Source organism: Macaca thibetana, chromosome 2, assembly GCF_024542745.1.
Source record: "Macaca thibetana thibetana isolate TM-01 chromosome 2, ASM2454274v1, whole genome shotgun sequence".
Classification (NCBI taxonomy): Eukaryota; Metazoa; Chordata; class Mammalia; order Primates; family Cercopithecidae; genus Macaca; species Macaca thibetana.
The window spans coordinates 154,951,831-154,965,237 of record NC_065579.1 but is presented as its reverse complement, the minus strand read 5'-3'; the positions used below and the strand labels follow the sequence as shown (position 1 = coordinate 154,965,237).

Genomic DNA, 13,407 nt, shown 5'->3' with positions numbered 1-13,407 from the left:
GGTGGAGAGGAGAAAGGTGTTGGTGGATATGGTGCTGCTGGTCCATGCCTCCAGATCAGGAGCAGCAGCTACACTGTTTATTCTTCAGCTGCTTTGAAGAATAGTTAGCAACATCTGGAAAAAGGGCAGGGACACAAATTATAGCAGCTCATCTGGTTTCTCTGAAATGGCTTACAAATAAATGAATATTTAGTAACTTATTGTTTTTCCTTTTTTTTTTTCCCATGCTGAAGTTTTATTTAAAACATAAAAGAAATGTTCCCCAAAAATGCTGGTGAATAAAGCAAAATGGTACGATACAGTGCTCTCTCCCTCTGAGTTAGCCAGCCTATCCAAGTACAGGGTAATATACAGTACTCAATGCTGGTAGAATTTCACAGTAGTTTAGTGTTAAAGATTATCTGTGCCTAGATAACGAAGAGATTATCAGTGTGTGATGCTTAGTTCTGGGTTTACACCTTACTGGGCATGAACAAGAGCCCCTGCTCCTTGGTCATAGCCAAATCCCTTGGGCCCAGAGTTCTTTGCATAGCATCCTTTACAATAGATTTCACCTTCTTTTTCAGTGGAGTTGTTGATTCAAGATTCTTCCCACACTTTGCACATCAGAAACAGTTTTTGTGCCAGGGCTTTCCAGCTCCAATTATCTTCTCGGCAGCATATACCGAGTCCCCACATCTGGAACAGTTCTCAGCACCTCCAGATTTCTGAGCAAATTTAGAAGTGTTTGGATTTGTTGTAGGCCTGTGAGGCTGAACACTCTGGCTTGATGCCCAGCCTCTCGCCATGTTAAGCGTGCCAGCGCCCTGGCCATAACCATAGCCTTTTGGCCCATATTCCTTTCCATAGCAGGATTTGCAGTAGATCTCTTCATTGTGAATTGCCACTGTTGTGCTCTCTAAATTTTTCCTGCAAACCATTGAGTCAGAGGCAGGAGCATGCACCAGATGCGGAGCTAGCAAGGCTGGGCTGGAGACAGGGTCCAGGGACCAGGGAGTCCAAGATCTCTGTTTTTACTTTTCTGATTACCAAACCTAGTGGTAAGTTTTTTTTTTTAATTTATGTATTTATTTATTTATTTATTTGAGATGGAGTTTCACTCTGCTCCCCAGGCCAGGCGTGCAGTAATGCGACCTCAGCTCACTGCAGTCTCTGCCTCCCAAGTTCAAGCAATTCTTCTGCCTCAGCCTCCCAAGTAGCTGGGATTACAGGGGCATGCCGCCATACCCAGCTAATTTTTGTATTTTCAGTAGAGTCAGGGTTTCCCCATGTTGGCCAGGCTGGTTTCAAACTCCTGACCTCAGGTGATCCTTCCGTCTCGGCCTCCCAAAGTGCTGGGATTACAGGCGTGAGCCACTGCGCCTGGCCTAGTTTTATTATTTCTCTTATTGGACTTCTCATCAGCATTTGGCCAGTTGGAATCTTCTCCTTCTTGGACTTCTGTGACACCACATCCTTCTGTTTCTGTTTGTTGCACTCAGTTTTCTCTGAAGGCTTTGCTTCGAAGACTTTTCTTCCTCTTCTTGTCCTCTAATTATTGTTGTTCCCATAGTTCTGTTTGTGGTCCCATTTTGCCCTTCCTGGCCCCAGTCTTCCTGGGTTATATCCTCCACACCCAAGATTTGAAATGCCATTTGAGGCCGGGTGCAGTGGCTCACACCTGTAATTCCGGCACTTTGGTAGGCCAAGGTGGGCAGATCACCTGAGGTCAGGAGTTTGAGACCAGCCTGGCCAACATAGTGAAACCGTGTCTCTACTAAAAATACAAAAACTTATCGGGGCATGGAGGTGCATGCCTACAATCCCAGGTACTCGGGAGGCTGAAGCAAGAGGATTGCTTGAGGCCGGGCGTGGTGGCTCACGCCTGTAATCCCAGCACTTTGGGAGGCTGAGGCAGGCGGATCACGAGGTCAGGAGATTGAGACCATCCTGGCTAACATGGTGAAACCCCGTCTCTACTAAAAATACAAAAAATTAGCCGGGCGTGATGGCGGGCACCTGTAGTCCCAGCTACTCGGGAGGCTGAGGCAGGAGAATGGTGTGAACCTGGGAAGTGGAGTTTACAGTGAGCTGAGATCATGCCACTGCACTCCAGCCTGGGCCACAGAGCAAAACTCCGTCTCAGAGAAAAAAAAAACAAAAAGAGAATTGCTTGAACCAAGGAGGCAGAGGTTGCAATGATTTGAGATCACGCCACTGCACTCCAGTCTGGGTGACAGAGTAAGACTCCATCTCAGAAAAAGACAAAGAAAAAAACAAAAATGTCATCTGATTTTTAAATTTATATATTGGATGGATGCCAGAATCTCCACTTGATTAAAACTGAATTTACTGCATGCTTTCCAGATCATATCTACCGCCTGTATTCTCCCATTTCAGTGAATAACAATACCATTTAGTTACCCAAATAAGAGTGTGGTATTTTCTTTGTGCTCACTTCCCAGTAGTCTCCCATGTATTTTCTGTTCTATATTCAGAATATCTCTGGAACTTACTGCTTTTTCCCAAATCTCTTGCAGCAACTGCCTTAGCTGAGATTTTTCTCATCTCCCACTTAGTAGCCTGCAAACCGGTCTCTTTGCCTCAGGTTTCCTAGGCTCTAATAATTCCTGCACATTGCTGTCACAGTAATCATTCTAAAACACCTGTTTAATCATAGTGTATCTACCACTTAAAGATAGGAGAGTTGGTTTTTCTTTTTTCTCTAAAACACCAGATTGCATAGAGACATCAAGTGATTATAAGAGTTGACCTCTACAGATTAGAATGACACAAAAAATAACAAGCCATTGCTGTTATCTTGGGCGTCTAGAAGTTTCACAGGCTTCAGCTCATTCCTGGCTTCCACTCCACACCCATCCACAAGCCTCATTCAACCTAGAGAGAGTATGTGTGTGAGGGAAAGAGGGAGGCCTCGGTAGCAGCAAGCCAGGTCTGTCATGACACCTGTTAGAAACCTGGTAACACCCCACAGGGGCAGACCCAGAATCCAAGGTGCACAGCTGTGTGAGGGCATCTGCACATGTAGCTTATTAGATACCATGAGTATGACTCTCCTAGATTTATCTCCTTCCAGTTTATCAAGGGAAAACAAATTTGGTGGGACTACACTAAAAAGAATCATATGCCCAATCTGCTTAATTAATATATTTGGGCTTTTTTTTTTTTCCAGACCAGTTATTTACTGATACGGTTTGGCTGTTTCCCCACCCAAATCTCATCTTGAATTATAACTCCCACAGTTTCCACATGTCATGGGAGGAACCCAGTGGGAAGTGACTGAATTATGGGGGCGAGTCTTTCCTGCTCTGTCCTTGTGATAATTAATGAGTCTTACGAGATCTGATAGTTTTAAAAACAGGAGTTTCCTTATAACAAGCTCTCTTTTTAGCTGCTGCCATCCATGTAAGACATGACTTGCTCCTCCTTGCCTGCTGCCATGATTGTGAGGCCTCCCCAGCCACGTGGAACTGTGAGTCTAATTAAACCTCTTTATTTTGTAAGTTGCCCAGTGTTGGGTATGTCTTTATCAGCAGCATGGAAACAGACTAATACATTTTCACGTCAAAACTTTACTCACATTGACCTGTAACATTTCTATGAACTGTACATCTAATGTATATTTGTAAGTGCAGTCAGCCCTTGACCTCCCATAAATGCATTATTTGCTTTTGAATCTTATTCTAAAGAATCCCCACACAGTCCAATTAATGAGATTTCAGACATTTATACACCAAAGCTCTCCAACCACAAAATCTTTAAGTTAGCAAACTATAGCACATGGGCCAAACCTGTCCTGCCACCTGTTCTTAAAAATGAAATTTTGTGGCTGGGCGTGGTGGCTCACGCCTGTAATCACTTTGAGAGGCTGAGGCAGATGGATCACCTGAGGTCAGGAGTTCGAGACCAGCCAGGTCAGGAGTTCGAGACCAGCCTGGCCAACATGGTGAAACCCCATCTCCACTAAGAAAATACATAAATTAGCCAATTGTGGTGGCAGGCACCTGTAATCCCATCTACTTGGGAGGCTGAGGCAGAAGAATCATTTGAACCTAGGAGGCAGAGGTTGCAGTGAGCCGAGACCACACCATTGCACTCCAGCCTGGGCAATGAGAGCGAAATTCTGTCTCCAAAAAAAAAAAAAAGCAAAGAAAGAAAGAACGAAATTTTGTTGGAACATTTATGTCTTGTCTGTGGCTGCTTTCATGCTACAACCAGCAGAACTGACTTGTTGCAACAGAGACTGTGACTGCAAAGCTTAAAATATTTACTATCTGGCTCTATTCAGAAAAAATTTGCCAACCCCTGTCCTAGAATGTCACATATATCCATATTCCAATATAAATAATGTCCAAATCAAAATGCAGTTCAAGCTAGTATTACTGATTTAATAATCAGGACTCTACTGTTTTCTACCTTCAATCAGAATAATATAAAATTCGTTAAATAATTCTATAACAAGAAGGTAAAAATAGAGACTTAATAAACTATCTTTATGATTGAAGCCTCATTTTAATAAAATTTTTACAACACATAAAAGATGACTGAGACTGATAAGTTTGGAGTATCAATAGTCATGTCAATGTTTGGTTTATAGTTGACCTAATTTTCCCACGAAATTTTATCTCATTGAGGAAAATAAGGAATCTGCTGTAGCTGGGCGCGGTGGCTCACACCTATAATCCCAGCACTTTGGGAGGCTGAGGTGGGCGGATCACCTAAGGTCAGGAGTTTGAGACCAGCCTGACCAACATAGTGAAGCCCCGTCTCTACTAAAAATACAAAAATTAGCCATGCGTGGTGGCCGGCACCTATAGTCCCAGCTACACAGGAGGCTGAGGCAGGAGAATTGCTTGAATCTGGGAGGCAGAGGTCACAGTGAGCCGAGATGACGCCACTGCACTCCAGCCTGGGCAACAGAGCGAGACTCCGTCCCCCCCAAAAAAAAGAATCTGCTGTAACACTGAAAGATCTAGAGTAAATCATATACTAGCATGAATTACTAGACCATCTAAAATAAATTATCCACTTCACAACTATAAGTAAAGACATACTATATAATATATATTGTGCTATATACTTATGTGCAACTGTATATCAAACTCAGTGTATTGTTTCTTACTATAGTCACAAAACCTATCCTTGGGAGTGGGGCTAGGGGTAGGAGAGAGACTGTGGGCTTCTGTATGATCAGCCATACAATTTAAACAAGTATTAATATTTTGAGCATCTGAGTTCACCTTGTAAGCCATCTTAAGCCATTATAGGCCTAAGATGCATATATTCATGGAAACCCAACGATTTCATTTTATATTTTCAAGTGATTTCACCTCTTGGGGAAAGAGAATTCTCTGAGTTTACTACCAGTAGGGTAAAATATTTGCTCCAAAATGACCTCTTTTCAGGCGTTGTCTTCAAGGAGTTTGTCACTCACCTTTCCCAGACTTGGTTCAGAAGGAACCAATAGTTCTTAAAAAGCACATTCACCCACAAAAAAACAAAACAAAACAAAAAAAAAACAGTTGTTTGGTACCATGGAACCATGTGGGTGGCATGCCCTAAAAGAAAGTACCAAATCCCTAAGGGCAATTCCAAAGGGCACATTTTAATACTTTCAATAACAATATTGTTACAATAACTTTTTAAGATGATGGATAGTGGTTATTAGTATATATAAATTTTAGAATATTTATTACAAGAAAATAAGGCCAGGCACAGTGGCTCATGCCTATAATCGCAGCACTTTGGGAGGCTGAGGTGGGTGGGTCACGAGGTCAGGAGTTCAAGACCAGCCTGGCCAACATGGTGAAACCCATCTCTACCAAAGATAGAAAAAATCAGCCGAGGGTGGTGGCTGGCACCTGTAATCCCAGCTATTGGGGAGGCTGAGGCAGAAGAATTGCTTGAACCCGGAAGGCGGAGGTTGTGCCACTGCACTCCCGCCTGGGCAACAGGGTGAGGTGGTCTCAAAAAAATAAAATAAAAAGAAAATTAGTAACATTATCACACCTTGCACAGTGACTTTATTTTTTAAATTTATTTTAAAAATTATTTTATTTATTTCTTTTAGAGACAGAGTCTCGCTCTGTTGCCCAGGCTGGAGTTCAGTGGCATGATCATAGATCACTGCAACTTTGAACACCTGGGCTCAAGTAAGCCACCCACCTTACCCTCTCGAGTACCTGGGACTACACGTATGTGCCACCAAGCCCGACTAATTTTTTAAATGTTTCATAGAGTCAGGGTCTCATCATGCTTCCCAGGCTGGTCTTGAACTCCTGGGCTCAAGTGATCCTCCCACTTCAGCCTCCCAAACTGCTGGGATTACAGGCGTGAGCCACTGTGCTTAGCCCTCACAGTGACTTTAATAAGTCATAATAGGACATGGTCATTTGTGTATCTAAAAATACTATAAAATACTATCAAAGTAAATATGACAATTCTAAAATGTATCTGGCTGAGTTACAGGAATGTGCCACATAACAATGTTTTCAATGACCTACCGCATATATGATGGTAGTCCCATAAAATTATAATACTGTATTTTTACTGTACCTTTCCTGTGTTTACATATGCTTAGATACACAAATACTTATTGTATTACAACTGCCTATGTATTCAGTATAGTAACATGCTGTACAGGTGTGTAGCCTCAAGCACTAGGCTATACCATGTAGCCTAGGTGTGCAGTAGGCTACACCATCTAGGTTTATGTAAGTCTACTCTGATGTTCAGACAGTGGCAGAATTGCCTAATGATGCATTTCTCAAAATGTATCCACATCATTAAATGACACACGACTATATTGTCTTTTTAGATTCGATATAGTAGAAACTCCCCAGAACAATGTCACTTACGTGTATTCCAGTTGAAGGTCTGATTCACTCTTAAATGTCCATACTTGATGAGACACATGAAACTGTGATTGGTTGTCATATTGAAATCCAGTTTGCTGCTAACAGTATAGAGCTCAGTTTCAGGATCTTGGGAAACTGTTGTGCTGATGGCATTTAATTCTTCTCCATTTTCCAACCAGGAGAGGTGAGGCTCTGGAAAACCTCCAGAGGTTGAGCAAATTATCCTTCTAATGTTAGAAGGTGGAATTTCAAAGTCAGTTATACTAGGTGTAGGGAAGTCAGCTAAAGAAAGAACAAGAATATATAATTACATATAGTTACAAACCTATGTGTGTAGAGGTTTATTTTTAAATAATTTTCTAGCTTTAATAAGAGTTGATTAAGGCCAGTCGCAGTGGCTCACGCCTGTAATCCCAGCACTTTGGGAGGCCAAGGCAGGTGGATCACCTGAGGTCAGGAGTTTGAGACCAGCCTGGCCAATATGGCAAAACCCCATCTCTACTAAAAATACAAAAATTAACCAGCCATGGTGGCAGACACCTATAATCCCAGCTACTCAGGGGGCTGAGGCAGGAGAATTGCTTGAACCTGGAGGGTGAAAGTTGCAGTGAGCCGAGATCGTACCACTTCACTCCAGCCTGCGCAAAAGAACAAGACTTCATCTCAAAAACAACAAAACAAAACAGGAATGATAAAATGAGAGATAACTTGCAACTTCCTATTAATCATTAATAGTTATGTATAATCCAAAGACTAACTTTGATTTGAATTGGTTATATCAATTCTTTACCACTTTTGATGGAGATAGGAGGGCACTTACTAGAGAAAGGAGGTTCGTGTGAATAAATGTTGCCAGAGTACTTGCAATTGTAAGAGATGAAGAGAAGAATAATAGACAACATTTACTGAGCTCTTGTTTGTTAGGTCTGGACTTTATCTCATTTTGTCTTCACAGAATCCCTAGAGAGGTAAGTTGTAATCTAAAAAGGTCAAAGATCAGTAATTTCATATGATTTAACCTAATATAATTTCCATTTTATAAGTAATCAAACAGGTTTAGAGAAATTATTACCAACCAGTAGTGGCAGAATTCAAATCTGTCTGACACCAGAGCCTGTCTTTTCTTGACCTTGCCTTTCTTCCTTTCCTTTTCTTGTCTTCTCTTTGTTTCTTCCTGATGCCTGAGGTACACAGTGGCTTTCTTCTATGTTATCTATTTATTTACTAAACTATAGTGAACACCTGAAAACCCACCATTCAACTTGAGACCCAAAACACTGACAGTAACTGAGGTAAATCTGCTACTATGATGTCACCTATCCTGTCCCTCTCTTTCCCTTACCTAAGGTAATCGCTGTCCTAAATTTATGGTTAGCATCTCCTTCCTTTTTAAAAGGTCGTCTTTTACATGAGGGGCCTACCCCTTTGCTCTTGAGAATGGTTTCTCATGTCCTCCTTTCTGGTCTTATCCTTTGAACACTGACTCTTAAGTCTGATGCAGGTAAGGGCTCCATGAAGTTGTGTTCCCTCTTCTCTCTGACTACCTAAACTCAATACATAAATAGAGGAGGCTTCGCCTAACACAGAACTTTCGTTTGGAAAGGGTCTAGATGGGGAGAGAGAAAATATAAATCTGGTCAAGGAGAGGAGATCTTGGAGAAAGGAAAATGCTGCCTAATTTGCAAGCCTGTGACCTGGCTTTTGAGGGGGCATTGTGTGTGTGTGAGTGGGGGGCGGGCGCTGAACTATAGTCATGAGCTTTTGCTTCTACTGAGTCTCACCAACACCCCGCAGCCCCCCCAAAAAAAACACCCAGGATCAATATTTTTAAATTTGCATATCTATTTCTGGAGGGGGTTTCTCCTCTCTTTATTCTGTCCTGAGACCATGGGCAAAGCTCTTTATTTTAGGTGAGAAGAAAAACTGTGAACCATATCAGTAATATTTTCATTTGAAAATGTCATTGAAATTTATTTGAATAAATTTATTTGAATTCATTTGAATTTTTTTATCATTTTGATAGTAGACATGCTGTTTATTTATTTAATATGTATACGGAAGCCTGAAAAATAGAAAGCTGTATAGATTGAGTTTAGTTGTTAATTGGTTTGGGAGTCTTCCATGTATAATTTATGACTTCTCTGCGTTCTGTGTATTTGTCTGAATTAATTACTGGGATGAAACTATGCTAGCTTTCAAACAGGAGATACCTTTCAGAAATTTGTATATTGTGCAGTTGCCAGACCAATTAAATACCTGGTTGAAATTTAAAAAAAAAAAAAAAGTAGTCTTTTACTCAGAAAAACGTATATCCAAACTACAACATTGAGCCTATAACCTCATCCACCATACTTTATTGATTTTCTTAATATTTTGATATGCCTTAAAGGGACAGGAAGGCCTTCCTAGCATTCCTCCAAGACACTTGAGGCACTCTTTCATTTATATATTTGATCCCCATAAGATACTGAAGTACAAAGTACAGGAAAATAAATGCAGAGAACATAGGAGAAAGATCCCCTAGCGACTTCCTCACTTATTCTTACACGTAAAGAGTTTAACTTCTTAGCATGAGTGTGGGGATTCAATCTCCCCATAGAGTTATCTTTCTTTTCAGAATTCTGAGCCCCACAGAGATGTCAAGTAGCATATGATCGTCAAGAGCAGGTTTTAAAACCAGTTCTGCCTTGTGACCCTGGGTCAATAACTTACCCACCTTTAGTCTTAGTTTGCTCATCTATAAGATAGGGATACTAATACCCAGGGTTGTAAGAATTAAATGACATCATTCATAGAAATCACTTAGTACAGAGCCTGACACACAGGAAACTGTCTCGCTCTGTTGCTCAGGCTGGAGTGCAGTGGAACCATCTTGGCTCACTGCAACCTCCGCCTCCCGGGTTCAAGCGATTCTTCTGCCTCAGCCTTCAGAGTAGCTGGGACTGCAGGCACACACCACCACACCCAGTTAATTTTTTGTATTTTTAGTAGAGATGGGGTTTCACTGTGTTAGCCTGGATGGTCTCCATCTCCTGACCTCATGATCCACTAACTTCAGCCTCCCAAAGTGCTGGGATTACAGACGTGAGCCACCACACCCAGCCAATGATAGCTGTATTTAAGTGGGTCTTGAATTTATCCTCTCTTAGGTAAGCCCCCTCATTTAAATCAGGTTGCCAGGCAAACACTTCCAGGAATGCCTTGTGGCACCTAGAATAAGACGATAAAGGGAAGCCATGACAAATGATTATAATTGCCAGGAAAGGGGGAAAGCTGGATTTGGTTGGAGGTGAAGTTACCTTTTTTTTTTTTTTTCAATGAACCCTATCCTTAAATGAAGTTTGATATGTTCCCGAGCCATTTTTATTTGGCATTGTTATTTCCCACTTACTAACTTATCCTATAAGATCGACTCATGACACAGGCAGCTGACATCTAGAATATTCTGTTTCTTATAACATCAATATGTTTTGTGTTATAATTAGGAATAACAAATCCAAATAACTCATATCCTAAATTATTAATATGATTCATGTTAATTTTTGTTCTCTGCTTTTCTGGGAAATAAACTACAGGAATGCCACTTATACCAAGAATTGTATTAAAAATATTTTCAAGGCCAGGCACGCTGGCTCACGCCTGTAATCCCAGCAGTTTGGGAGCTCAAGGCGGGATGATCACTTGAGGTCAGGAGTTCGAGACCACCCTGGACAACATGGTGAAACCTTGTCCCTACTAAAAATAAAAAATTAGCCAGGCGTGGTGGCACACGCCTGTAGTCCCAGCTACTTGGAAGGCTGAGACAGGAGAATCGCTTCAACCCAGGAGGCAGAGGCTGCAGTGACCCGAGATCACACCATGGCACTCCAACCTGAGTGACAGACTGAGAGACTCCATCTCAAAAAAAAAAAAAAAAAAAAAAAAAAAAAAAAATTTCAAAATCTCTCTTGGCTTAGAACAGCCCAAACTCCATCTCCCACCATTTTTCTAGGGTGATCTGTTTAGGGTAACCACTCCTAAGGTCTTGTGAGATTGTGAACAATCAAAGACGTTATAAGACTGTGACCTTTGTATCTCATTTTAATTAGTTAACCCAAGTTTCATCACTCTTAATAGGGAAAGGTAAGAATATCTTATGAGTAAAGGAATAGGTGCACACGTTTTAGAAGGAAAAATCCATTAACCTAGTTAAGCTGTTAACTAATGTAGCTAGTTCTCATACATGCCAGTTAATGGAGGTTTTCATATAGCTATGCTGGTATTATATTACCATTTTGCAATCTTAGACAAATATAGGGTAACCAACTTGTCCTATTTGCCTAAGGACCAGTTTTAGCACCAAAAATCTTGTGCCCCAAATAAACTCTTTGGTTCTGAGCAAAGAGGATAACTGGTCACTCTAGCCAAATGAGAGCTTAATTCCTTGCTTCTCAAATTGTGGTCCTCCACAGCAGCACAGGCATCACCTGAGAGCTTGTTAGAGGTGCAGAATCTCAGATCCAAATCCTGGACTTACTGAACTTAAATCTGCCTTTTTAACAAGACCCTCAAGTGACTCATAGGCGTATAAACCTTTGAGAAGCACTGCTTTGACTCAGTTGGAGAATTCAGAATGCTTCTCGGTAAAGTTAAGCAAGTAACCTTTTTGTCTTCCCTTTACTGGATTTTGTCCACCCCCACACCCTCGGTTCTGAGTACCCCAGAAATGTCACGTTGTCCCCTTATGGTAATCTGCTAATAGGGCCTGCCCCCTTGAAATGTTTCAACAGGGATCTTTTAGGAGGAAAATGGAGAAACTAGCAGGAATGGCTATGATGATGAGAATTTCAGGAGTCAATGCAGGTGAAAATTGTGGAAGAGGTAGGCTTCTTAGTACCCCTCAAATCACATCACCATATAATAATTTATTCTATCCAAGAGCAGAGAAAACACTGAGTGAAGTTTAAGATAGTTCCATGTAACTTTGCCTTACTCCCCAAAACTTTAGGTGTGATCTGGATGTCACAAGGAAAGATTCATAGCTAATGATCAAAACGAAGAACAGTAAGGAATTCACTAAGGATCTGCTGAAGTTATCTATTATCAAGATTAATCATTATGTTTTATTAAGTGACAAGTTTGGTTTTCACTACAGTCTCAAGTGCCCAGGGAAAAAAAGAAATATGTTCAAATTCCAACTGTGAGAAAGTGGCTCAGGGCTATAATTTCTCAAGAAGGGCTCTGGCTCCTTCAGTATCCTCTGTTATACTGTGATTAAAGTGAAACCCCCTTTGCAAAATTATGACTGAGACAGTGAAAGAGATCTAACTTAACTGACTCCATCTTGCTTCTAACCTCCAAGCTGTCTTTGTTCATTCCTGGGCGTAGGCTGAACTAACTTTGGGAGAAACTTAGTTTATAGTTTATAGTTTAAACAAAGATGGTAACAGCCCTTTCCCAAAGCAGACCTCCTTCTTGCCTGGGGAGTAGATTGCCTTTGTAGGACTAACATTTGCCGCAAGATTATAAATTATGGTTTAGGAATCATAAAGCCAGAGGCTACGAGATTCTGACCCTCCCTAAACTGCTCCCTAAGATCAGTGCTTGAGCTATTTTGCAGCCCCTGCACTTGATGGATCAGCTGGCACCACCTAGATCAATAAACTGGCTCATCTGATCCTGTGGCCCCCACCTAGTGCAAGAAGACAGCTTCAACTCCCTATGATTTCATCCCTGACCAATCAGCACTCCCAGATCACTGTCTTCCCCTGACCCACCAAGTTATCCTTAAAAACTCTGCTCCCCAGATGCTCAGAGAGACTGATTTGAGTAATAATCAAACTCCGCTCTCCCGCACAGCCAGTTGTGCATGAATTACTCTTTCTCTGTTGCAATTCCCCTGTCTTGGTGAATCGGCTCTGTCTAGGCAGCAGGCAAGGTAAACCGCTTGGGCGGTTACAAAAGCCTTTCTTTCTGAGACCAGAAATGCTTGCCTTCCACAGTACGTAGATAAATAGGGCTATGATTCATAGATTAGTTTTTTTCCTTGTGGCAGGAATTAATTATGCATTCAATTCTCTAACTTTTTTTTTTTTATGACAGAGTCTCTACCACTAGGGAAATGTTCACCCTCCTCTGTAGTCTACTTTTTTTTTTTTTTTTGAGACGGATTCTTTGCTCTGTCACCAAGGCTGGAGTGCAGTGGCACAATCTCTGCTCACTGCAACCTCCGCCTCCCAGGTTCAAATGATTCTCCTGCCTCAGCCTCCTAAGTAGCCACCACGCCCCTGGCTAATTTTTGTATTTTTAGTAGAGATGGGATTTCACCATGTTGGGCAGGCTGGTCTCGAACTCCTGAGCTCAAGCCATCCACCCACCTTGGCCTCCTAAAACGCTGGGATGACAGGCTTGAGCCACCGTGCCTGGCCCAATTCTCTAACATCTAACTTTTCAGGACTGACTGCTAGATTAGAGTTTCAAATATGCAATAAGTAAATGATCACTTTGAAAATATTAGAATATAATAGTAAAATAGCCATAGTAATAGACATTCACATACTACCTGAAAGAG

General features: G+C 41.5%; 1 protein-coding gene and 1 pseudogene across 2 annotated transcripts in view; both read right to left on the bottom strand.

Annotated features, from left to right (window-relative positions):
* CD80 (CD80 molecule) overlaps positions 1 to 13,407 on the bottom strand; it is a 42,930-nt gene that overhangs the window by 15,258 nt on the left and 14,265 nt on the right. For both annotated transcript variants that reach the window (XM_050778754.1, XM_050778755.1), the window contains exon 4: positions 6,858 to 7,139. In XM_050778754.1, the coding sequence (XP_050634711.1) occupies positions 6,858 to 7,139 (282 nt within the window). The remainder of the gene's footprint in view (positions 1 to 6,857; positions 7,140 to 13,407) is intronic.
* Positions 125 to 1,050, bottom strand: LOC126947752 (cysteine and glycine-rich protein 2-like; annotated as a pseudogene).